Source organism: Cicer arietinum, chromosome 6 (genome assembly GCF_000331145.2).
Source record: "Cicer arietinum cultivar CDC Frontier isolate Library 1 chromosome 6, Cicar.CDCFrontier_v2.0, whole genome shotgun sequence".
Classification (NCBI taxonomy): domain Eukaryota; kingdom Viridiplantae; phylum Streptophyta; class Magnoliopsida; order Fabales; family Fabaceae; genus Cicer; species Cicer arietinum.
The window spans coordinates 3,348,023-3,374,964 of NC_021165.2; the positions used below are offsets into that span (position 1 = coordinate 3,348,023).

The 26,942-nt window shown below is 28.3% G+C and overlaps 2 protein-coding genes across 2 annotated transcripts; both read left to right on the forward strand.

Moving 5' to 3' along the window:
* Positions 1–5,128: 5,128 nt before the first annotated feature.
* LOC101500867 (NADPH:adrenodoxin oxidoreductase, mitochondrial) lies at positions 5,129–11,641 on the forward strand. Its single transcript, XM_004503395.4, has 13 exons — positions 5,129–5,403; positions 5,484–5,588; positions 6,471–6,584; positions 6,686–6,739; positions 6,931–7,047; positions 7,152–7,261; positions 7,347–7,420; positions 7,910–7,971; positions 8,233–8,425; positions 8,692–8,752; positions 8,893–8,960; positions 9,789–9,931; positions 10,999–11,641. The coding sequence occupies exons 1-13, from the start codon at positions 5,275–5,277 to the stop codon at positions 11,251–11,253; spliced, it is 1,485 nt and encodes a 494-aa protein (XP_004503452.1). The 5' UTR covers positions 5,129–5,274; the 3' UTR covers positions 11,254–11,641.
* Positions 11,642–22,793: 11,152 nt separating this feature from the next.
* LOC101501194 (auxin-responsive protein IAA27) lies at positions 22,794–26,452 on the forward strand. The gene is made up of 5 exons (XM_004503396.4): positions 22,794–23,518; positions 24,341–24,564; positions 25,360–25,504; positions 25,651–25,712; positions 26,064–26,452. The coding sequence occupies exons 1-5, from the start codon at positions 23,079–23,081 to the stop codon at positions 26,099–26,101; spliced, it is 909 nt and encodes a 302-aa protein (XP_004503453.1). The 5' UTR covers positions 22,794–23,078; the 3' UTR covers positions 26,102–26,452.
* Positions 26,453–26,942: the final 490 nt, after the last annotated feature.

A 26,942-nucleotide genomic window follows, 5' to 3' on the forward strand; every position in this document is an offset into this window, starting at 1 on the left:
GAGAAATAAACACCACTTCCTTCTTGTCTTTACCTTCTTGCTCATATATTCCTTCTTTGATTTCCAACTTCTTTTACTCTATTTTGTCATTTTATAGCTACATAGCTATTAGATATCACGGATCTACACTCCCCAAATAATAACAGCTTATGATTATTTTCTAGATAAGTCGGTTCCTAACTCACAATTATTGTGAAAAATAGAAGATTTCACAATATAATGAATTTGTGGGAGAATTTTTCTACAAATAGAAATTTTTTCGTCAAGACTTTTTGCCTATGCAAACACTAAGATACTATCTTGGTAAGTGATAAATTGAGACTTATATGAAATTTTTTTTTATGAAATTTCTAAATGAGTCTTTATAATTTTAATACTTTGTTTTAATTCAATTAAAGAAGTTACAATTTTAGTTATTTTAAAAATTATATTATAAATGATGTTAATTTTTACTGATATGAAAATATGTTTAATTGATCTTCAACTTTTGAATTTTTGAATGATTTTTTTCCATGTTTACAATAATATAAAAAATTCATCTACAAAAATTTTAATTTTTTTTATTTTGGATGAATTAAATATAATTTTTAATCGCCATAGATTCAAAAATAATTAAAAATAAAGAAAATATAAACTTAAAAATTGAATTTTGAACTTATTTTTTGTGAAGAAACTTTCTATAACGTTATAAATTTGTTTGAAAAAATAAACCATTCAAACATATTTGTAATATTCACTCTGTCTAAAACTATTTGCACGATAATTTTACAAGATTAAAAAATATTATAATACTAAAAATGATATTAAATGATATAAGAATTAAATATTACTTACCCTAACTTTAATTAAATTCTTAAACATTTAAATAATTTATATTTATATTTAAATAATTTGTTTTGGGATTAGAGAAAAACGACTTAATTATAAATTACAAACATATTTAGAGATACAATTATAAATTAGCTTTTTTATATTTCAGGGACCTATAAAGATTTACATATGGTTGATTAAAACATATTTTTACTTGAATTTATAATTGCATGTTTTTTTTTATAAGCATGCGTGTGTTGAATAATTCCCAATTCACTTTTTTTTTATATAATTGTTTACTTTTCTAATAAGATGTCATTTATTTAATGTTAAAATAATTAGTTCTTTTTTTTTTTCATTTTTAGTTTCGCGATTTCTCGTGTTTTGTAAACATACTAACCTTGTCATATTTGTATTGATAAAAAAAAACAAAAACAAAAACACCTTACTCATACTTTTCTCTTCTTCATATATCTTTATTCATTAGATGAAAGTTTTTCTATATATATATATATTACTACAAAATCATCTAAATTTTAGCATAATAACTTTTCATTAATAGCAATCTATAGGATCGTATACGCAACTTATGAGTTTTCGAGTCAAATGCGTGACAGAAAGAAAAAAAATTGATCAGTCTAGCTAGATTTTTTTTGATGATTTTGTTGTGTACAAATTTTATATTTATCTCTCTTTATAAATATTTTTGAAAAATCAATACATAGAAAATCACATGTCTAATATCTATAAAGAGAGAAAGACACACAGAGCACAGTAAGATGTTTTAAATGGAAGAATTTTATGGAATATAATTGGAGAATCATCGTTCTTTTATGGTTAATCTTGGAGAATCTTTGAACTAATTTTGTTACAAAATAAAAAAGAATTCATTGATGCACATTACAACAAGTGTTTTTTATTTCTCGCTATCATCAAGTGTCATTAATTATTCAAAAAATATACCTCTTTTAATAAATTTGTTTATAAAAGAATATCATAAACATATATATATTGTAGTCATGACTCAATTAATTGTGAAGGAATACATACAATTAAAAACGTGTTATTATCAAGTGATATTGTCAATCTTGAATCATGTGTGAGTAGATTTTTAAGGTTTCTGTTTTAATAAGAGACATTTCACATGAGTTAGGAGAATAGATTGATGTCATTTATAAAGTATTTCTAATGTGAATTTTTAAATAATATAAATGTTTTTGGTATGTACAGATATATGATAGATTTATCTTTAAAGTAACGTGATAAAAAGGTAAAACAAATGCTTAAAAAAGGTAAAATGAAAAGTAAAAGTTTTTTTTTAGAAAAAGAAAAGAAGAAAGATTGACCTGAAAAAATTAGTTAAGGAGGTCAGAGAGGCGGTTTGTAAGCCCGGGCTGCAGGCTGCGATGGTCCGAAAAGAGTTCCAAACAAAGTGAACTCCTTTCTATTTGGGCTTTTGATGCTTTGACAATGACTTAAAGTTTTGGTTAAATTGTTAATTCTCTAATATTTGAAGATAGAGAAACAAAAGAGACAATGAAGAAGTTTTTGGACACGACTACTCAATCTTAGTGCTGTGGGCCTCACTCATGCCCTACTTTCTCTCCTTTCTTATTCATATAAAGCAAAAGGCCAAAAAATTACTCCTCTTTACTCTTTCTTTCTCTCTCCCACTTTTTTTAACTAATATTTTTCTCCCTCCCAAAATCAATGCAAGGTCCGCATTTTAATTATTTCTCTTGCTTTTTTGTTTTTTACTCTTTAAATTCACACAACCACATATATTGCATCGTGGTTTTTAAACATGCAAATTACTACGTCATCCTCACGCCATTTGTGACCATGCAATGCTTCCCTAAGGTCATTCATTTATTTATTTTTTTTAAATTAATATTGAAGTAACCAAGATAAAAAAGAATACGTATAAAAATAGCATTTTAACTTTTATTTGTTAGCTGTCAATAATTTTTCATTTAAACAGTAAAATAAAGTCACTTTTGAAAATTTTAAATATGAATAGTTTTGTAAATCTTGTATTTTAAAAATAAATGTTTTTTACCCCCTTTTAAAATTGTTTTATCCATAGTGTTTTGTTTTTGTTAACTAAAAAAAGGAATTCAGCTCCTCTATTAAAGTCAATTCAGGCCATTTGTAAACTTTGCGTGCTCACATGACAAGGATGTTTGTTCAAATAGTAGGCAAAAAACTTGATGAATGAAGCTGCCATTAATTGTTCATGAAAAGGACATAAAGCATAATACTTGTTTAATGTTTTCCGTTTTGCAAGTTTGTTAAGTAATGATCATTCCCCTTGAATGAAATTGCAAATGAATTTTTTGATCATAATTAGTTTTTGTCGCGTGCGCATCACAATCCCACCAAACAATGCATGATTGTCCTTACTCACAAGTCATACGGTTTTCAAATTTTAGTTGACCCTGGCCTCCCTCTCTCACCTGTGGACTTTGGTTTGAGAACTTCATAAATAAGTATGCATCTATAATATGATACAAAAATAATTGGTGTATAACAATACACTTAATTGACTTGAGAGATAAATAAATAGATATATTAATGTCACATGTTAGTGGTGTAATAGGCAAGCTCAACATAAGAGTAAAATAACTAATCACTTTATACCTTAGAAAAAATTAATAAAAAGGGCAAAAAAAAATTACTTAATAAATTAAAAGATTTCGTATACTAATATTTTCAAAATTAAAACTAATAAAACCTTACTTATAATTAATATTTTCTAAAAAAATATTGAATCTATTGACTTTATTATTAATTGAAAAAACAATTTTATATCAAATCAATTATAGTTGCTTAATAAATGAGTTATGTTCTGAAGTATCTAATAAAAAATTTAATACTTTTACTAAATACTATTATAAAGTATAAAATGCATCATATCTAAAATTCGATTTAGTCTTTATATATGTTAGGCTGACTTTGGTGATAGTAAGAGAGAGATAAAAGAGAAAATTAAGAGTTCAATAAATATAGTTGTAGTGTTCAAATATCATTGTTGAATATGATACTACCTATTTCCTTACTATAAGTACATTTTATTTTTTTCCTCTTATTAAAAAATTTTGAAAGTAAGTTTAATACAGTTATTTTATGTGTAAATGCTTTTAAAATATCTTCTATACATCAATATATTAACTTTGTCTTTTCAACTTTTAAGACAAAATACTAATATTAATAAAGAGTATATTTGAAAAATAACAATAAAAACGTCTAATAAATTAAAACAAATTTTATAGTCAATGAAAAAACAATTCACAATAGATACTTATAATCATACAATAGTATAACAAAAATAGTCAAAAATAAAAAACGCAATCCACTTTACATTTTATTTTGTAATACTTTTGGCCAAAGCTAACTTTTTTTTTTTATCTTAACAAAAAAATAAATTTACCATAATTAACTCACACAAACTTAATAATATCGATCGGTATTTATTAGTTGAACTATAATTTAAAGATACCAAATAAGCTAAATTAAAGAGCACTAACGTATGTGTTATTTGAGTTTAGTTTAATATTTTATATTTATGTAAATAATAAAAATAAAAATAAACATATATACCATAATTCGTAAGCTAACATTTAACAGTATCTTGTAACCAAAAAAAAAATGTTTAACAATATATTGAAATATCAATCTCTACGAAATAAAAATAAATACTTCAAATGGTTGATAGTTATCATAGAAAATGAAATATTATGTATACAAAAAATGAAATATAAAATTGTACACTTTGATTTTTTTTAATTTTTTATATTATAGATAAATTGTATTTCATTATTATTCAATAATGATTCATCTTCGTTGATGTGTGAGTCTCTTAATTCAGATAAATCAGATCAACCGTGTGTTAGAATGTATATATCACATTGTTCTTTATTAACTAAAATACTTATTTTATTCTATTCAGTAATTATAATTAGTGAAAATTTTATGAAAAATACTATCGAGCTCTGATAACTTTTTAGTTTTTATTTTTATTTGATTTAATCATCTTGTTTCAAAGGAATGAGACACTCATAATTCATATTTTAATTGAAAGACAAGTAAAATTCAATTAAGAATTGTTTCAATTAATCTAAAAATATTTATTTTTTATTAAAATACATCTTTGGAGGGACCAATAAAAAAGCATCGAGGGATAAGAGAAAAAGATCTCTTGAATTAATAGTTGCCTTTAGGCCAAGCCCTTTTTACAAAAGGGCGAAGCCCATTTGGCCAATAAAAGCCCAAAACGATATATCTCATTCCAGACCCGCGGACATGTATCAGGTCGGGGCGGGTCGGACCTAACGATGCCCAAATTCATATGAGCATCACTTTTCAATTCTTCAACCGGAAAATTTTTGCTGCATAAAACGTAAACACGAAGGAAACTATCGAATCCCTTTTGTTTGTTTTTATCTTTTTTCAGAAAATAATAAAATGCTAAAAATGAGAATTTTGGAAGCAAGAAGGTGGCTTAGTAGAAGCTTCTCGAACATTCTTCATTCGGAGCCTTTGCGAGTGTGTGTTGTTGGAAGTGGCCCAGCTGGTTGTTACACTGCTGAGAAGGTAAGCTCTGTGAAATTTAGGTTTTGTGATTTGTGAAATTTGAAATTGAGTAATGACATTGGGTAATTATGTGGAGTTAGATGTTGAAAGCGCGTCAAGAAGCACAAGTTGATATCATTGACAGGTTACCTACACCTTTCGGATTGGTTCGCTCCGGTGTTGCACCCGATCACCCTGAAACAAAGGTCCATTATTATTATTTTTTATGCATTTTCATTTGTAAGTGTTAAACTTACAAGTAATTGTTGTTTAGATTGACTTACTTTTTATGACATGTATATAACTTGTTTTGAGTTTATTTCATTAAGCTCTCTTGGATAGTTAAAGAAAACAACTTATAGTTTATATGAAAACAATTTGACTTTATTGTATCTTCTGTTCTATAAATTATATATAAACACTTATATTATAAACATTTAATTAAGATGTTTATCTAAACATGACTTAATTTGTTAGCACTGGTATTGTATGTGATGCTAGTAGAAGATGCGAGAGGGTGGGGAGGAAGAACTAGTTATTAACTGTGGTGATTTAGATATTCTCGTGTCATAGAGAAAATGAAATAAGAGTAAACCCCAAATTTGTCGAGGAGAAATTTAGGGGGTGTAACAAATTGGTCTTTGAGAATGTAATTTTTATTGGTGCTGGGTTGGGATAGATCACTTTTTATTGTAATTTTTAGAAGTTAGGGTAGTTTCCTTTGTAGAGAAGATGATAGTGTATCATGTTAGGTGATTTGGCAATGTGTGAAGAAGACTCGTAGAAGCAAGTGCCGCTAAGGAGGGTTGATTATATAGAGGATAATCATAATAAGAGATAGAGGGAGACCAAGAAAAACTATATGTAAAATCATCAATTGAGATTTAGTGTTAATCAATCTATCTCTGGATTTGGCACATGGCAGGACATTCTGACGTGATGTCGTTTGATCCATTTACTTGACTCCACCTAGTGGAAAAAAATACTTGGTTGTGTTATTATTGTTTGGTGTTGGGATAGGGTTTTCCATATTTTTCTTTTGTGAGAGTAACTCCATTGAGCTTAGTTTACCAGAAAACTTGCAACAGATTGTCGTCAACCAATTTTCAAGGGTGGCGCAACATGAACGATGCTCATTTTTTGGAAATGTGACCCTTGGATCCAGCATATCTCTTGCTGAACTGCGCAAGCTGTATCATGTGGTGAGCCTCTGGTTCTGAATTTGTTATGCTAATGGTAAAATGTTTACGTACATGGTGGTCAGTTTAACAATCTTCAATTATTCATTTATGCATTTGAGCAGGTTGTCCTTGCATATGGGGCTGAAAGTGACAGAAGTCTTGGTATCCCAGGAGAAGTATGTTTGATTTATGCATTATCTATTTTCCTGAATTATAATGATATATTGCTTGAATACTTGGGTTCAGTGATACTTCCCGTCGTCGTATAAGTGACGAGTTATTGTTTATTTATCATGTGATAGTTCTGCCTTAACTGATAGTTTGTTACATTTATTTTAATGCCTTCTTTTCCATTTTTTCTTCTCAGAACTTAAAAGGGATACTATCAGCCAGAGAGTTTGTTTGGTGGTATAATGGGCACCCAGATGGACGAAATCTTGATCCAGACCTGAAGAGCACCGATACAGCTGTAATTTTTGGACAGGTAACCTTTCCTTTGTGCCAAAAGTGAACACCAACCTTTTTATAGAGATTTATTTTTTAACTTTGATGATGGTTTTCTAGATAAATGGTTTTGTTTAACTTCAGGGGAATGTTGCTTTAGATGTTGCGCGTATTCTTTTACGACCTACTACAGAGTTAGCAACTACTGATATTGCCAGTCATGCTTTGGCTACTTTAGAGGAGAGCTCTATCAGGTTTTGAATTGCATTATTTGAAACAACCAAATTTTCTTATTGATATTCAATATGTTAATTATCAGTAATATAAGCAATATTACAGGGTAGTTTATTTGGTTGGAAGACGTGGTCCAGCCCAAGCAGCTTGTACTGCAAAAGAGCTACGTGAAGTTCTAGGTAACTTTTGCATAAAGTCCTATACCAAGTTTGATTTACCCATTCAGTTTGATTATACATATTTGTTTTTGGTGTTGTCCTATTGATCTGTTTGGGACGGGGACACTTTGCCTATAAGATGAACTCTACTACTCCATAACGATTTTTTGTCAGACATGGATGTTTCCTTTGTAAATGGATACTTCTCAATTCACATAGCTAGTGTACCTTGTTAAGTTGGCTTCTAATTCTCCATTTGGATTTCCATGATTGCAGTCTCTTATTAGTATCCTTTTCTAATATTTACTTGTGCTACTTAAGATGACAGTTTGAACTGAAAATGGAATCCTGGTCATGCTTTTTTAGCTTACCATATGATATATTATATTGGTTTTTCATCTTAATCTGTATTGGTGGTAGTTAAAAAATTTATTTGCCATATACTGTAGATTTTACAACAATCCTGTCTCATAAATTAAAACTAACTGAAGCTTCAACATTTACTTACAGGTATTCATAATCTTGATATTTCCATACAGGAATCTGATCTACTTTTAACCCCAGCTGATGAGGTATAAGATGAATCTATTTTATTTCTTTCACCATTACTTTTCCACTCTTCTTCACCCAAAAAACATAAAAATATGAAGATTCCCCAAGTAGTATCTATTTTCTAATTGCTATTTTGTTGCTCTATTTTCTTGTTCTGCATCTTCTACCTAGAATCTAGATATATTATTCTTTAGATTATTTATAATTATAAAAAAAAAAAAAAAAATTTCTATTTCTTTTCACTGATGTTATCAATGTATTGATGTGGTCACTTGGCAAAGGAAGAGCTTAAGAACAACCGAATACACAGAAGAATTTTTGAGTTGCTATCCAAGGCAGCTACCTCAAGACCCAGACATGCTGGTCAACGTCAGCTTCGTTTTGTCTTCTTCCGTAAGCCAGATAGTTTTCTAGAATCAAAAGACAGTACTGGCCATGTTTCTGGTGTGCGCATTGAGAAGACAGTTCTTAAAGGTAGTTTTTAACTGTTTTAAGAATTTAATATGTTACAAAATGAATAATAATATAATTATATAATACGATCAATAGTTTAAAATTGGAATAATTTATTGTGATAACTGGTAACCGGTAACCCAAATGCATATATATACACTACTGGGATTGTTTAAAGTGTTGTTAAATATTAGTCTTTCTTGAACCTTTGCTAAATACTAGCACATTTTTGCTAATGATATTTTTGTGCAATGAATTGCTTTTGATTACTCAAATTGATTTTACAGGCGTTGGCCCTGGAAAACAAATTGCCGTTGGTACTGGAGAATTTGAAGATATAAAATGCGGGTATACCCGATAAACCATATTAAATTACTAAGATTTCTATTTGTAAAACATGTTATCATTTGGCATGAAATTTTTCTACTGGTATCACTACAATAGAAGAGTATTTACTGATTACATTGCCACTTCCTGGCTTTTTGTAGGATGGTGCTTAAGAGCATTGGTTACAAATCAGTCCCGGTGGATGGCCTACCTTTTGATCATAAGAAAGGTGAATGAATAATGGTTGTTCCCAATTTAATCACTTTTAGTGCATATTTTTGTTAATTCGTCTTACGTATTATCCTGTGAAAAAGCCATGTTTTTACTCGGTGCTAGTTTCAAATATTCTTGATCGTAGAAAATTTCTGCTGGTTTTGGGGAAATGGCATGTGGGAAATATTACAAGCTTGGAAATAAGTGATGTTTTGTTGATCCTCTGGGTTATTACTTATTTGAAAAATTAAGATGAAATCTAAATAACATATATATTAATTTTTAGCCTTTTATATGAAGTTTATGTTCTTCTGAAAATAGTATTCAGCATATTTTTATCACCGGGATGCAATTTGTTTAATTTTGTTGGACATGTGGTTTTGTTAATGACAGGATTTTAACCCTAAATTGTTTGAATGACTATGACCATATTAGCATTTGATTAGAGATTCAGAAGTTTTTTAGTAGCAACAAAACAGAACTTGGATGTCCTAAATCTCCAACCTTAAAAAATCCAAATTTATAGATTCCTCTTGTACTAGCGTGTTTTACTTGTGTTTTGATCAGTATCTGTAGGTAGGGCTTATAAAGCTATCGGTTGCTCTTTTGTGATCATGCAATTTTATTTACTTTCTTTCCTCTGGTCATTGTAGATTAATGAGATTGGAGGATTCTGACCTTCCTGCTCTGTAGTCTCTTCTTTTGTTAATAACTAATGCTTTATAAGAAAATACATTGGTGTTTTTCAGAGATTGACCAAGAATTAAGCAACATGATGCTTTCGGGGTATCTATATGTGTGAGACAGTAGCTCATAGTTAATATATATGATGGCTGCCTTTCAGGTATAGTTCCAAATGAAAGAGGTCGAGTGTTGAGTGACACCTCAGATACTGCAGTTCTTGAAGAGGGCTTGTATGTATGTGGTTGGCTGAAGAGAGGACCAACTGGGATTGTTGCTACAAACCTATATTGTGCTGAAGAAACTGTACGTGTCCCTTTATTTTTCTATTCATATTATCCCTAAAACAGTTAAACTGACAGTAGTAGCAAGTCATACAGTTTTCATGTTTTTATCAAAATTCTTAAAGTTAAGTCTGAACTTGTTGAGAAATCTTGACAAAAACACTCAAAGATGGTTGATAAAGATTGCAAGAAACTAAAAAAAGGAACACTCACAGATACTTTGGTGATTAGGTTTAGAGCAAGATACCCAAAGTTTTCATCACTTAAAACAAACTTTATTGCTTTCAATTTACTTCTTCAAAACAGATTACAAATGAATTATCGTAGTGTGTAACTAACTAGCTAGAACACTAGAAAACAGTTAGTTTTCTAAAACAGCCTAACTAACTAACTGATTTATCACAAAAACAGTTAAGGCATTTGTTGACTAGACCAATAAGCCACAGAACTAATGAACTCAATTGTGAGCTTTTAGTAGTTAGGTTGTTGCCCATTTAACTTAACCTGTATTTTAAAGGGCCAAACAGGTAATGCATTTTTGTCATGTTATATAGTAGCTACCTTGACCTGGCTGACGCACGAGGCTGCATCCTGAAAGAACGACTAAAGAGGGTGTGGTATTATTGGATCATGCATAATGCACAAGTTCTTCATATGACAATCATGTCCCTTGATTCAGTCAACAAAATTAGTTAAAGTTGGTTACGTTTGTTATGATTCTGTCATATTCGTTAATCATAGCAAAAGTTTGTTAACTGAAGTTCTTCTTTCCTTTGTTGCAGCACTAATGCTAGTTAGATTAAGCTTCATATTATCATTACCACCCATTACTTGGTATTTCAGAGGGGGGGGAGTTCTCAACATTTTCCCTTCAGCTTGTTATGCCATGAACAGATCCTGTGCGGCACAATCATTTGCCTTAACCTGTTTAAGTAACTTATTTAATTTAGTTGTAGTTCTCAACCTTTACGCAGCATTAGTGTTAGTTTCATGTTTTTTGTCTCAACCTTTACCAACAGGAAGAGGGAGGGGTAGCTAAAGTTTGCATGTGATTAGTATTGTATTTTCTGCTGACAATTGATATGACAGGTTTCGAGCATATTAGAAGACCTTGAGAAAGGAGTTTTGATTTCATCTACGGCTGTACCAAAATCAGGCAGGGATGGTCTTCTCAAGCTTTTGCATGATAGAAATGTTAGAATAGTTTCATTCAATGATTGGGAAAAGATAGACTCTGAAGAAAGGAGGCTTGGAAGTTTAAGGAACAAGCCCAGGGAAAAACTAGCCACCTGGAACGAACTACTGACAGCTACCTCAAAAGGAATTGATAATTTCAAGCGATAAATTATTTTTAACCTGGTAAACAAACATCTTATCATGCCCCAGGGAAACACTAAATAATTGAAATAAGTCTTTCAAAATACACACTCATTGGTGAAGATATCTACAAGGAAGTCCCGTTCAAGAGTTCTCTTACTTTTAAATTGTTCTAATCTTTGTTGTGATTCATGTCGGAAAGAGGCATGGATTGTTGGATTGCAATACTAATCATGCACACAATAAGTTGTTGAGCAATGATAATTGCATGCTTATTGTCTTATTGATTGATACTCTCAATTGTATGTGTACTATTTTGTATTAAATAAGCAATAATTATCTTATTGACATATTACAAAGATAATTTACAATAATTGTAATTTATTGTAAAAAAATGAAATACTTATTTCCTCAATTGTTCATTGTACATATTATAAGCAAAGTTTTCTGTACAGCCTGTACTCAGCAACCTATATGATATGATGCACCAAGATCTTAACATCTACCAAACTGGAGTAGGCAATCACCAAACGGTCAATTTCAGATTGAAATTATTGTCTCTCCATATCTTTTTTAACATTTGACTTATTTTGAAGTGGCCCGCAATGTGGACCCACAAAGCAAAAAGAAGTGACCCAACAAAGTGATTTTCTGAAGATTATGTTTGGGTGGCTCTGCCTCTATGGCTCCATCACAGACTGTAAAACACATGCTATGCCCTGTGGCTGTGACTAAGAGATTCTTACATTTCTCAGCTTAATACATTAAACGTGTTGAGTCCCACATTCAATTTCCACATTCGAGGAAATAAAATTTAATAATGTGTTTATAATTGGTGAATAGTTCTCATATTATAAATCGATTTTGTAAATGTTGAGTTAGGTCTTACCTAAATGTTAAAAGTTTGTCTTTTTATCTATTGGTTTCCAATATATTTTGGTTATTCCAAAAAATCCATTTAATACAAAGCTTAAAATGAGAACTATATAATTTTTATCTATTGGTTCCAATCTCTGATTATTTTGGCGACCGTAGCAAATCCATTTTTGTTAGTACTATTATACATATGATGAGATGAGACAATGAAATTGATGTCTTGAAAATGATTCAAATGAAAGTTGAGTGGTTGAAGTGAAGTAGATGGGACATTATTTCAGTTTTAATAGATGAAATAGAGTCCACAAACTACGACTCATTCTAGAAAATAAATGGGATTCCCACAGTTCTCTTTGCATGGCTGTAAACTTAGTTGATCATTCAGGTATTTCACTTTTTGTCTATTTTGTAGGGTTTTTTGTATGAACTTTTTGAATAACAAAATGTATAAGCTCAAACTTCTTCAAGATATGGAATAAACAAGTTGGGTACAACATAAATTTTCTTTGAACCAATCATCAAAACTGTAAAGGAATCAATATATTGGCAACTTGTTGACAATATATTATTTCATATGGTAATTTAAATATTTAGTTGAGTCACATCTTGTTTGTGATATATATTCTATCAAAATCTTATCTTGTTAAACATGCATTTCACTAATTTATAATAGTATTGTCCTACTTTGTTAACTAGAGTAATTATATATCATTATCCCACTCACAATCTAAAGCTCTGTATATATAATTATAAAAATAGATAGGAAGTTAATGGAGGCATGTCTTTCTTCAACATCAACATCTTTATCTTTATATTAGAATTTAAAAAAAAAAATGATTACTTTCACTTATAAGTCAAAACTTCCCCTCTTAACTTTTTGGTTTTGGTTTATATTGATAGCATAGAGTGATAGCACTTTAAGAGCTATAGCTTGATATATATATTTGCTTCTATGCATGTCAATTATCCCTAAAGTCAAATTCCGCTAAGCATTGCACTTGTTAAATTCTCTTCATAAACTAAAATGACTTATAAACACTCTCAATGCCTTCCGTGGTCACACCTATAAACACATGATCCATTAATATATCAATCTAGACTTTGAGTTTGACTTTATTTTTTTATTTCTAATTTACGCTTTTATGCACATCAATTAATCTCGATCATTAATTTGAGATCCATCAGTTCACATCATAAACCTTCATCAAATCATCATTAAATAATTGTTACCGTTGAAATCAAACTGTGAAGATTTATAAAAATGTCACACATTTACAGTGTAAAATCCAAATTATATAGTTGGCTCCCTCTTTTGGTTATCTACCTATATGGGTTCATGAATGTCTCCACCCTTTGGGCATAAATAGTGATGGAGACCGTTCACTTAATTTTCTCCAATGTGTTGCTTATATTACATTAAGTCAACAACAATATAGGAAACTTGTGTATACTATTTATTTCATCTAATGCTACCACACATTCTTGTTTCACTATTCTAATACCGGCTGAAAATTTACATTGTAGTTAATATCATTTAAATTATTTGCACAAAATATCTTACTCAATTGATTCATATATATATACCAGTCATTTGAGAAAAATGATCAAATATTACTTTATGTATCAATGAATTAACTGACCCAAAGTCCATGCTAATAAAACAAAAGTTTAGGCCTCCAAAAAACAATTACTTTTTTTATGTATATTTAAGTCTCAAAAAATTAAAAAAATATTTAAGTAGTACAATCAGTAAAATAACTCACAATTATAAAAAAAATAAAAATACAACTATTTACATATTTAATTAAAATACTTTATATCTAAAATAAAAAGGTAAAATTTAAATAAAATTATAGCAAAATATTGTAGTTAATATTAAAAATACCTTTATTTATTTTATTAAAGTATTACTTTTAAATTTACTTTAGACCTCGGTAAATATTGGGTGAACCTTGGGTCAATGTCATGTAAATGTGGAACACCGGCACATTTGAACATCTCTTTTAAAAAACATTGTGTCTCATGCATGCATGGTAAATGCCATTTCAATAGCTGATCTTTTCCATTGTTCTGTTCTGTTGATTGATAATATGATTCAATGGACAAAGTCATAATCAAACTTCTCATATATATATTTACAATTTCATGACTTCGGAAGGTTTCTTAAGTGAGAGGATAAAAGAGGGGGGAAAAAAACTAACTAACTTGTGGAATGCAATGCTAAATGCTCTTCTACAAGTTATATTACATATGTGGTGTTAAGAAGGTAGCAAAAAGATAACTACAAATAGTAGTGTTGAGATTAATTTTATACATTAAACCTTGATAACATACAAAATTGATCATTGCAATTATATTGAGAATTAATAATTTGTAATAGATCCGAATATCACATGTACATAAATAGTTTACATTTAAGATGTGTGTTATATCTATTGGTCTGAAACTAATTGGCTTTGCAGAAAGTGTTTTATGTACTAAAAGCTCTACTTTTGACACACACATTGGTAGTGGATTATTTGAAGTGGCTAACATTCTCTGTTCTTGTACGGTACTATGGTACACTGCACCATACCAATTGGTTCAAATTTAACAAAACAAATTCTTAAATTTTTAAATTGAAGTTATCTCACAAAAGTAACCCTTACACTCATGACTCTTGAGTTTAGTGTGTATATAATAGTAGCTGATTTGATTGATAAGTTTTGATATTATTTTATATTGAATTTACTTTTTCATCACAAAATCCATTTATAAGATAAATGTATCATATTTCTAATATGAGACTTGAATTTTTCTTTAGCACAAATTAAATAAAATCCCTAAATCATGGGTCCAAATTCAAGTTAAATCATACACAGTAAGTAGGACCCAATTGGGTGCCAATAATTCATGTTTGATGCATGCAATTGTAGGGGCCCTTAGCTTGCTGGTTGTAATGCATGTTGGATTGGAATTCATTAAAACTACAAGGTGCTGTTCTTTTTTTTATTAAAAAAAAAAATATTCCACCAGTTATAGTGCTACTTGACAAGATTGAATGAACTTGAGAACTTTATAAATCACTTACACATGCATTGGATATGATACCGATATCAATACTATTGATAATAATTTATAAAAATGGAAGTGAGGATATATAATTAGACATTGAACTTATCACAACTATTGATAATAATATGAGAAATGAAAGTGATTATATGTAATTATATTTGTTGAATTAGTTTTATATTAATTATGAATGAATTAAATTTTAAATATATAAAAAATGTGACTCGTATATTTAATATTTTAATATTTTAAATAGAGAAATTGTCAAAGTCATTTGCAATCTTAAAGCATTTAATCCGCTGTAACTATGATATCTCTAAACTTCTCAACAAATATCATATACTATACATCTCAATTGGACACTCACAGCTACATAACTCATCATAATAAGTGATAGGACTCTCTCTCTTGTAGTAAAAATCTGAATGGGAATTCCATTGAGCACAAACAAGGCCTGACTTGAATAGTGGGATGCTTGACTTGAATAGAAAGACATATATGGTCATGAAATAATAATTTCAGAATGGAAGAAAAAATGTTTATTTTATGGCAAAACATATGCTTAAATTTTGTAATAACTCCTTTTGTCTTTACGTCTAGTTTTTATGGCTTCATTATATATGTAGTTCTTCAACATCTATCTCTTGCTTGATTTGATCATTACCACAATTGTTTAGTCCAAACTAAAGCAAATACCAAACCTAGTTTCAATCAATTTTGCCTATAGATTTTTACAACTATATTATAGCCTTTATGGATTGCATATAAAATGTTTTTATTTTGGTAATCCGTCCATATGTGCATTCTATATATGTATATACAAATATTAAAATAAAATAAAAAAAAGAAACACCTTTGCATGACAAGATTTTTACTCATTTTTGCGTATCGAATCAATAGCATTTTTACTGTCAATAATTCTGATTCAGAAAGCAAAAAAAAAAAACCTCACCACTGATTGAAAAAAACAAACCAAGAAAGTGGAAATATATGTAAGGATGTGATCTTTGATCGATAATGTACACAATTAAATGGTTGATTTACCTAGCTTAATTTTAAAAGCTAGATTGAAATTACATTTTTATACTATGATTGTAAATGTTTAATTAAACTGTAAATTACGAGGATGTATGAGTTGTCTCGAGTCACAACTTAGTCATTCTCTCAATGCATTAAAATATAAACTTATCAATTTTGATTAAACGATCTAGGTGAGTGTTATTACATGCAGTTATCGCACATAATCCAAATTGTGTTTATGTGGACGTGAATTATTCAAACACATAAAAAATTATCTTATAATAATTTTAATCAAGAATGAATTATTTGGAATAACTAAATTTGAATTCTGATTGAAGTTTTTTTTTATTAAATTTATTTATTTTTCGGTCGATTTCTTAATTACTAAAATCTTATTCCACTAAAAACCTGAGGGTTAAAAAAAATCCCCCATATTAATTTGAGTAAGTTGTGGTCTTGGTTAGAATGATTTAGTGGATATGGAATGAGGAAATTGTGGCATTATTGATAGTCCATTTAGGAGTGTAAAATTGAAAAGTGTAGGTTGGGATTCCACTAAATAGATGTTGAATTAATGAAATCCTTGATGGGGCCAAGAGAATTGTTTTTGAAGATTCATGTTGTCGTTGTGCCTTTTACAACAAAGTATTTGGTCCGATTAAGACAACCATTTCACACGTTAGTGTTGGGCTTTATTCAAGTGTTTCTGTACCTGTGTGAAAGCTGTAATTCTTCTTTTCACTTGTTGTCCTTTTTTCTGTGGTTTTGGCTTTTTACTAACAAAACCTGGAACACTGTAGATTCATCCAGCTGCATGTCATCAATCATAGATAAAAGACTCATCAAACACTCAAAACTATTATTATTACTTTGCTTCATCATTTGCTTTTGGATCAAAATTATTTCATGCATTAGGGTTTATGTTAAATTATATAAAAATAGTTCTTTAAATATTAACTCAATTGACAATGGGTGATATTATTAATTTAAATATTTTATTATGCAGTTTAAATTTAGAACAGTTATATTATTTTTTTTAAAGAATAAAAAATAAACATAGACTTAGCACAATGAATACAGCTGTTACTCTAATTTAATTTTTTATTAAAAAATTTAATAGAATTGAGTAAAAATATAAAAAGTGATTAATTATTTCGTCTAAAAAAAGTAACAAAAAAAATAGTGTTTTGTGTATTATTATTTTAATTTTTTTATGGAGATGAAATGATAAAATAATTGCACACAACTATAAATTTTTGAATATGAATATGAGACATAGTGTCCATTATAACATTGATATTTCTAAGTTGAATACCTTATAAATTATTATTTTAATGTTTTTATTATGACGGTGAATAATTATACAAATTTCTTTTATATTTAATTAATATGTCACACTCTATTCTGACTCAATTATAAAAAAAATATCTATATTTATTAGATTCAAGTATAAGTAAATGTCAACTTATTTTGGCACATTTAATGCTATTAATCTAAAAATATCCTTAAATTAATTTTTTAATATTGTAAGGAGATGACCTTAATAATTAAGGGTAAGTTGGTAAATTTATTTTATTTTTTACACAAAAAAATGTATTTAACTATTTTTTTAATAAATGTGAAAATATGTATTTTTTTATGAAAAATTGTTGTATAAAACAAAAATTACTGTTAGCTTATCATAACTATCTATTTATTAAAACATTAGTTCAAATTATAATTGTCTTAAAAATCACATATAAAACGGTTTGTCAGTTAACATTTTTTATGCTACCAATGAATAAAAATTTAATCAAACTAAAAAAATTCTTTTGTGAAATTAAAAAGAGACTGTGAGTGAAAGTTGAATAGTTAAATTGATTTGATGAACTATAAATTGAAGGTGTCAAAGAAATTAAAAACCCTAAATTTTAACTGTAATAAAATAAAAAAATATTAATTCAACAATTAATATATTAAACATGAAAAATGTATTAACCAGTTAAACATTTGTGAATCTAAAAAAGATATTAAAAATGTTGAAGATAATTAATAAAGTGACACGGTAATGTGCGAGATTCATAGATAAAGAAATGACAATTAAATGCATTAAATTAAACACAATCATCTCTTGAAAAGAGAAAAAGAAAAAATAAAGTGTATTTGATGCACAATATATAGTTGTTAGTTGATTGGGTAGCATGAGAGATTTTAACCGTTACGTACCACCGTAAAATAAAGCTACAATGATGATTGATAAGTATTATTATTACTTGTTACGGTCCATTATTTGATGCACAAATTAGATGCAATGGTTTGAGTATTTGAGGAAATTAAAAAAGGTTAAGATCCTCATAAGTGCGAGTTTGAAAGCTTAGTCTTATCTCATTATCTAGAATTAGCATGATGGTAGGCAAAGTGCATGGCAAATTGGACCCCACATATTGCCACAACCATCAAACATAGGATTGGAAAATTGGGATATATATAGTTATATGCCCTTGGCCTAACAAACCTATAACCACAAAAAGCCTCATAATCGAATGTGTAAGGATATATAGTGGAGTGTCATCATTGTTTTGTTTGAGGAGAGGGGAAAATCTAAAGCACTTAGCATTAACACTACTTTTCTTAGGGGCCATCAACTCGGAGTAAGAATTTTCATAATGGAACCCACTTCATGGATTGGGGTCCCTCTTAAGAATTATCTTGCTCATTTTTGGGTGGTCTAATTTTATTTTATTTTATAAACATGTGTTCAACTTTAGTTAATATAGTGACTAATTTTATTGAAAATTTTGTTAAATACACAAGGTTGATCTATTCATAATCGAATTTTTTCGATAAAAGCTAATAATCAAACCTTAAATCATTTTTTCCATAAGATTAAATCATTTGTTTAAGATATTCAAGTCTAGAACAATTAGGTTGGACGGTGTATTACTCTAAAGCATTAGACCGATATCATATTATTAATTGAGTTTTATTTTGGATCGAAATTAATCAAAGCAAACATATGTGGATGTTTTAACTTTAATCGAATAACATAAATTGCATTAAATGTGTGGATTTATTTACTGAAAATAATCTCCTTTGAATTTTAGATTTAGTTTCTCTCTTACCCTCATGCATTTTATTTTTCTAATTGTGTTATTGTAACTTATAAAAGAATAATGTGATGAAAAATATTATCATTAAATAGTTTGTTATCCTTTTATATGTATTTTTAAGGAGATCAATATTTATAGGGTGAAATTAATATGCATTTTTGTTGATTTGTTATCACCTTATCTTTATTATCGAAAATTCTTTATAAAATGGATATAAATTAATTTAAAATACAATTATTATAAATTAAAAGTGTATCGATAAATTGTACTAAAAAAATAATGTATTGATAATTGGAACATATCAAAATAAACTTTTTGTATCATTAAACATATTAACATTATAAGAAAAAAGTTTTTTAAGTACAACTTAAGTTATTAGCTGTAAAAACATTGATATAGGTGTTTGAGTTGAATTTTAGATTTTTTATTTCTTCACACTTATGTTGCGTGAGTCTAGTTAGTAGTTACTGCACTATTTAGAAATAAAAAAATTGTAGAGTTTAACTTATGTGAAAGGACTACTAAATATATGGTGGTAAAAAAAAAAAAGAATTGAAATATATCCTTACAAAACTAAAAAAAAAAGTAAGATATAATTTTGGCCTGAAAAAAGAATTACAAAATAAACAAATAAATTTAATTTTTATATATTAACAATATAAAATATTTTACATAGTTGACACTTTATGATTAATTATGTGTGATTTTTAAAAATAATTATAATAAAAAGTAATTAATAATAATCTAATGAATGTAATTAATTGACTATATAAAATTTAATTATACTAATAGTATATTAAAATTAGAAGCTAAAATAAAAATAAGATGATTTTTTACACAAATGTAAATAAAATGATACTCTTTCTATTTTAAGATAAAGGCAAACATCAAATCAAATCATGAACTGTAATTACAAGTCATAAAAAAATCAACCAAATAAACTAACCCCTTGACCATCTTTCCATGTGTCGACTCGAGATCAAAGCATGTAGTTTCTCTGTACTTTTTTAATGGTTATATTTATAAAAATATTTTATTAATAAACATTTAAAAGTTTAATTTATTATTAATTGTTTATTACAGAGAATAAATACATGAAATAAAATAATAAAACTAATATATTATAAGAAAATAATAATAATAATAATAATAATAATAATAATAATAATAACAAATTTTCCTGATTTTTTTTGGAAACGGATGTACTTATTTAGTAAGTAACGAAATTAAAAGAGAGATACCGTTGAGTTCTCAAAGTAACGGCGTTTTGTCTCCCACCTAGCTAGCTATCCTTTTCCGCGCGGATTCCCTTTACTAAAAATATTGCAAACTATAAACCAAAATATAAATTATTCTTTCCTCTGAATTCTTTTTATATAAATATAAAATAAATAACATGTTTTAAATTTGCACAATACTTTTAAATGGAAGTTACATTTAAATTTTTTATATAATTTCTTGTAACCTCTTAAAAAATAGTTTTTTTTATCATCTAAAATAATGTTTGATAGAACGTATAATAAGTCACTAAAAATAAACTAATTATGATAAACAAATTTTTTAGAGTTATAATTTTAAATTTTGTATTCTAGAGTTAGAGAAAAAAAGATATATTTTTTTCACAAAAGCAAATAAAAATAAATAGATACTAATAACAAAAATAAATAAATATTTTCATAAATTATTAATTTTATTCTCTTATTTAATTATATGCTTATTATACCCAAAAACAATAATTAGTGTGCTTATCATGTAGTTTTTAAATTTCAATTTTATTGACTATTGTTTGTAAATAATTATATTTTCTTACACCATTAGATGTGTTTTTGTCTATTTCTTTACTAGGATGTTTTTCCGTATAATCATAGAAATTAAAATTGTTGAGGAATTTTTTTTTTTAAAATATATTTAAATGTTACATCTTTCAAATTTTAAATTTTTTGTCACAAAAAATATTATTTAATTTTCATATACAAAATAATAATCAAATAACGACCATATATTTAACAAATTTGAGAAGTTGTAATTGTTTTAGTTAATTATGATATTTACTATTTTTTTAAGAGAAAAAAATATAGTTTTTTTCTTTTTAATTGTAATTTTTATTTATCTATTTTCATCAACTCACATAATTGATCATTCTATTTTAAAAGTATAATATTTTTTATCACTCTTTTATATTTTTAAACTAAAAAAATGATGATTTGACATGTTTTCAATGATGTGGCATACGATTTCATGACATGAAATAATCTTCATGAATTAATTATTTGTATATCATTAAATAAATTACAAAAATAAAATTATTTCTTATAAATTTGTAATTTAAAATTAAAATAAATGACAAAAATTATTAAATTTTAAAATTAAAAAATTGATTTTATAAATTAATAAAAATAGAGAACTAACTATAATTAAGTTTTTTTTACAAAAGATATTTAATATAGTTAGATTGCACCAATTTGGTATTGTGCCTTTTCTTATTATATATGTTCATATTTCATTTTCTATTCTCTTGTGCTCTCTATTTTTTTTTATTTGATAATCCTTTCCTCTTTTTAATGCATCTTTAAGTTTTGTTTTTCTGCATCTGTTAAAAGCAAATCAGCATGTAATAATCCAAGAAAATATCGAGTCTCCTATGGTTAGATTTTGTTTATGATGAGACACAAGAAGAATTGGCATTTTTGAGAGACACTATTACTAGTTTCAATATTTTCTTTAACTTTTTGTTATGCTTTTTGCCCCAGTGTCGCACCTTTCCTCCAAATAGCACATTATAGTACAAAAATAACGAGTAAAAAAATGTACAAAACATAAAATCTATAGTTAAAATACATTAATGATTGAAAAGTTTTTAAACACCTCTAATAACATTTTTTAACAAAACTTTAATCTTTTAATAAACAGATCTAATATTTCGTTTTTGAGTTTAATTTTAGATTTAAGATAATATTTGTTGTCACAAAATAAGATGTCACAACTCACAAGACCAACAAACATATTGTAATGTGTTTTTGATTAAAAAAATCATTAGTTAAGTAATATTTCTTTTATCTTATTTTAAATATTTTATTCGAGTTATTTATAATTTTTTTTAAATGATTAATTGTATTAATTTTAATAATAAAATAAATTCTATAAATGATAATTAATAATAAAATTTAATAAATCAAGATATAATAAATAAAAATATATTAACTAAAAAATAATTAATATTATATTAAAATTATAAAATGACAAATAATATAACAAATGAAAGATTTATTTTAAATTTTAACTCACTTTTAGTTTTGGGGTAAAAACTATGAAGCATAAGTTTTTTCCCTCTTTGAATAAAAATGATGATAAAATGAGAAAGGTATGCCGGTACTTTCTGTGGGTTGTCGGAGTGAATGGCCACAAAAAGATTGACCCGAATTTATTAAAATCTAAAAATAAAAAGGACCAAAAACACAACCCTCAAAAACTTTTTTAAAAAATATCCTTATTTATTTATTGCAAACCACAACCTCATTCTTACATTAATTAATCAAAGTTCTCATGTTTATGTTTTTTCTCCCTCTCTTGAATACAACAATACAATACAATACAAATATACAATTGGTTAACACACTTTACACTACTCAATAACAGAGTGTGCATATAATATAAGCTACAGAGAACATTCTCTTCTCTCCCTCACAACACTTCTCTTTCCACTGTTAAATAACTTCTCTTTCTTCAATCTCATTCTTCTTTCTGTTTCTCTCATTCTCTCCTTTTTTTTTTGTGATTTCTACTAAGAAAACAGTGTTAAAAGGCATAATTTTTTTGATGTCTGTGCCAGTGGAACAAGGGTATGATGTCTTACAAGAGGTTCCATCAATGGAAACCAAAGACAGAACCATTGGATTGAACCTCAAAGCCACTGAACTGAGACTTGGTTTACCAGGTTCTGAATCTCCAGAGAGAGAAAATGGTGGTGGGTTGTCCATGCTCAAGAGTTTGGTGTCTGGTGCTAAAAGGGGTTTCTCTGATGCTATTGATGGAGGTTCTGGGAAGTGGGTTCTCTCTGGAAATGGTGGATCTGAAATGGGTTTGTGTAAAGATGGAAACTTGTTCTCTCCTAAAGCTAAAGGTGGTGTTGGTTCCGTGCCTGAATGCATTAACCAACAAAACCCTTTGTCTGTTTCAGTTGTTAAAGAAACTGTTCCACAATCTCCAAAGCCTTTGCATGACAATAACAAGCCACAGATTTCTGCTCCTGCTGCAAAGTACTCATTTTTACTTTTTTACTTTAACTATGTCTCTCTTTTTTTGTATGTGTGTTTGTGTGGTGCTAGTTTATTTTGTGTTGATGTTGTGTTGTGTTGTTTCTTCTTCTACTTTGCTTGTTTGTTGATGTTGGGTCTTTGTTTCATTGAAATATTTTGTTTTGTTACTATTTAGTGTTCATAGTTTCTTCTGTGTGTTTACAAAATGTTGAAAGCAAGAACTAAATTATGTTCAATTTTATGTTTCTTTTGGTGTGTAGAGTAATTTACTAAGCTGATACTTAAGAGGAAGAAGGAAGGATTTTTTTGCCTAAAAGACTTTCTACATTAGTTAGTCACTTGAAATTTAAATGTCAAGTTTTTGTGTGTAAACTGAGTATCCTCTACTCTGTGTACAACTGCATAGATTAGTTTCTAGAGCCGGTTTGGACTACAAGAGGCGGCAAAATATTCTCTCAAGAGTTTTAACCATATTCTCTCAAAAGTTGTTATTTGTACTCTAGTAAATTAGAGGATTTTCTTTATGTGTCAATCTTCAGATAGATAGTTTTTTTTATAAGCTAAATTTTTTTCAAATAGATAGGTACTTTGGTTGTTCCTTAAATTTTCTTCTGTATGTTGGTTGTCTGTGGTTAATTTTTTGTGTATGGCTTGGGATTCGATATCGTCCAATTAGCATTTTCCATGAGAATACAAATCTCTTTATGCTTGATTCCTTTGTTTTGAATAACCACTGGCCTTAAAATTGATTTTATTTTTCCTTCTTAATATGGATTATGTGCACAAGGCCTATCATCATATAGTGTAACTTATGTGAATCAGGGCACAAGTTGTGGGATGGCCACCAATCCGATCTTTTAGGAAGAACTCAATGGTTTCTCAGCCTCAAAAGAATGATGCTGACGCAGAAGCCAAATCTGAATGCCTTTATGTAAAAGTCAGCATGGAAGGCGCCCCATACTTGAGGAAAGTGGATCTGAATAATTTTAGCTCTTATAGGGAACTTTCTTCAGCACTTGAAAAGATGTTCAGTTGTTTTACAATCAGTGAGTTCTTGACTACGTGTTACCATCTTCTCGCATTATGTGTCATAACATTTGCTCTTATGCATAATCACAAACAATTCTTAGTGATATGATAATAATTATTCTTGTAACTGTTTTGTACTTTTATCTGTCCTAATGTTGTTCATGTTCTTCTTCCAAGTTTCAAGCGGTAAACAATAAAAGTAAAATTTTGTCAAAAAAAATATAATGGAAGCTATAAAATTTTGTGCAATTATCCAAAAATAGTAAATAATTTGATTGTGTGAAAAATGACAAAATTGTAAACATAATAGTTGAAATAAGGGTAAATCAGAAGAAATTATAGTATATATTCCAAACAACCAGCATCCATTTAGACCTTATGATGAGTAAATCAAGAGAAAAAGTATTTGAATATCACAAAGTTAAGCTAGTTGTAAATCCGAGGAGTGTTTTGAATGATTCAATCAATTCTTTAATAGAAAAGCTCTTTATATAATTAATTGCAATTAAAAAGGAAAACATGATGGAACCAAATGTTTAAAATAAATAGTTAGCTAAATTACACACATTTTGCCATTCGTGTTTCAGTTAATAGTTAACCTTGATCATACAGTTATTGATGACATGAATCTATTAACATCGGTCAATTCCAGTGTTGTATAGTGTTTCAATTGAAGAGAACTGTTAGCAACATACTCTCTTTCAACCATATTCTCTATTGTTGGTGGAAATCATGGCGTAGAAAAAATATTATGGAATATGCATGTATTTATGGGTTACAGATTCTGATGATGTTTTTGTTGACAAGTCCAGGTCAATGCAGCTCATATGGGATTTCTTGTCGAGAAAAAAACTTAAGTGAAAGTAGATTGATTGATCTCCTTCATGGTTCGGAATATGTGCTTACCTATGAAGACAAGGATGGTGACTGGATGCTAGTTGGTGACGTTCCGTGGGAGTAAGTCCATTTTTCGATATAATCCATAAGAGAATGTCTTGGTTTTTCACGGCATTGATAACCAATAATCAGCTATGTCCACCAAGTTGATAGTTTGAATTATTTTGTCCTAGGAACAATATAATGATGTTATTTTTCTGGTTTAGGATGTTCACCGAGTCATGCAAGAAGCTGAGGATAATGAAGAGTTCTGAAGCAATTGGGCTAGGTAAGACAGATTTTGTTACTCCATCTGTTCCTTATTAAAAGACCCTCTAACAAAATTCACGGATATTAAGAAAAATAGTGTAACATTAAATTTGTAAAAAATAATTTATGTATCTCAATGGTAGATTAAATAGAGACATTTTTGTAAAGAGGATGTATTTAAATCTCGACATTCATTTACATATGATAACTAATTGTAGCTTTGAGAAAACAAGAAATTCATCAATCTCATTCAAATTGGAAAACTGAATCCTGGTTTTATACTACTGGACTGTCTTCTCAATTGTTACTATGGAGTTTCTGGTTTCTGTACTTTTGTTGTTGGACTCATGTATACTCTTGATTTCTGCAGCACCTCGAGCCATGGAAAAGTGCAAAAGTCGCAACTAGTACGATGCAATGTACCAGTTCTCTACTGATCCGTAAAGATCGAAGATCATATCTACTAAGCATAAAATACCTTGCTTTCTTATGTATGTATAATTCTATTCTATATACATGAATGGAGCCTGCTAGTCCAAAACTTTATAGTATTCCAAATATATTGATGACAATATATTAGGCGTGTTGTAGATGACTACAAGTCATTTTGGTGTAGACGATCAAGGCTTCTTAGGTTGGTCTCCCTTACTTTAATCACAGTCATTAAGGTTGCCATTAGTATATAAATTTTGTATTTCTCTATTAATTAAACTTTACATTCTCTCTTCAAGTTAATGTAAGTGTGCTTTTTGTTTGTCATGGAAAGGTTAGGAACGAAGATCATCATCATACTTATTTTTATTACTAATTTGCCTTTTTTTTCTTCTTTAGTCCGGTTAAGGAATTTGTTAGTTGACATTTTTTTGGATGTGTGATTAATTGTTTCAGTACACATCAGAAGTTGTTATTATAGTTGTTTGTAATTTGTTAATATTTGGATTCGTCTAAGTCAACCCTGCCTTACAAAAATGAACTAACAGGATGGGGTAGGATGAGTAATGTTTAGCCTTCACAACACCTTAGTTGTTGGAGACTAGCTAGCTGCCTCACGGGACTAAAAACTAGTAAGTGCGAAGAAGTCAGAAATTTTGCATTCAAAGATTCCACACATTTAAATACCAGAAGTTCACAGTCGCAAGATCAAATGCTAAATTTAAACTTTGGTAAATCAAAATCAAGAGAAACTTAATCAAAACTGTGCAATCTTAGTTATCCCTTTAAAATCTATTACTTCAGCCTTAAATTTAAA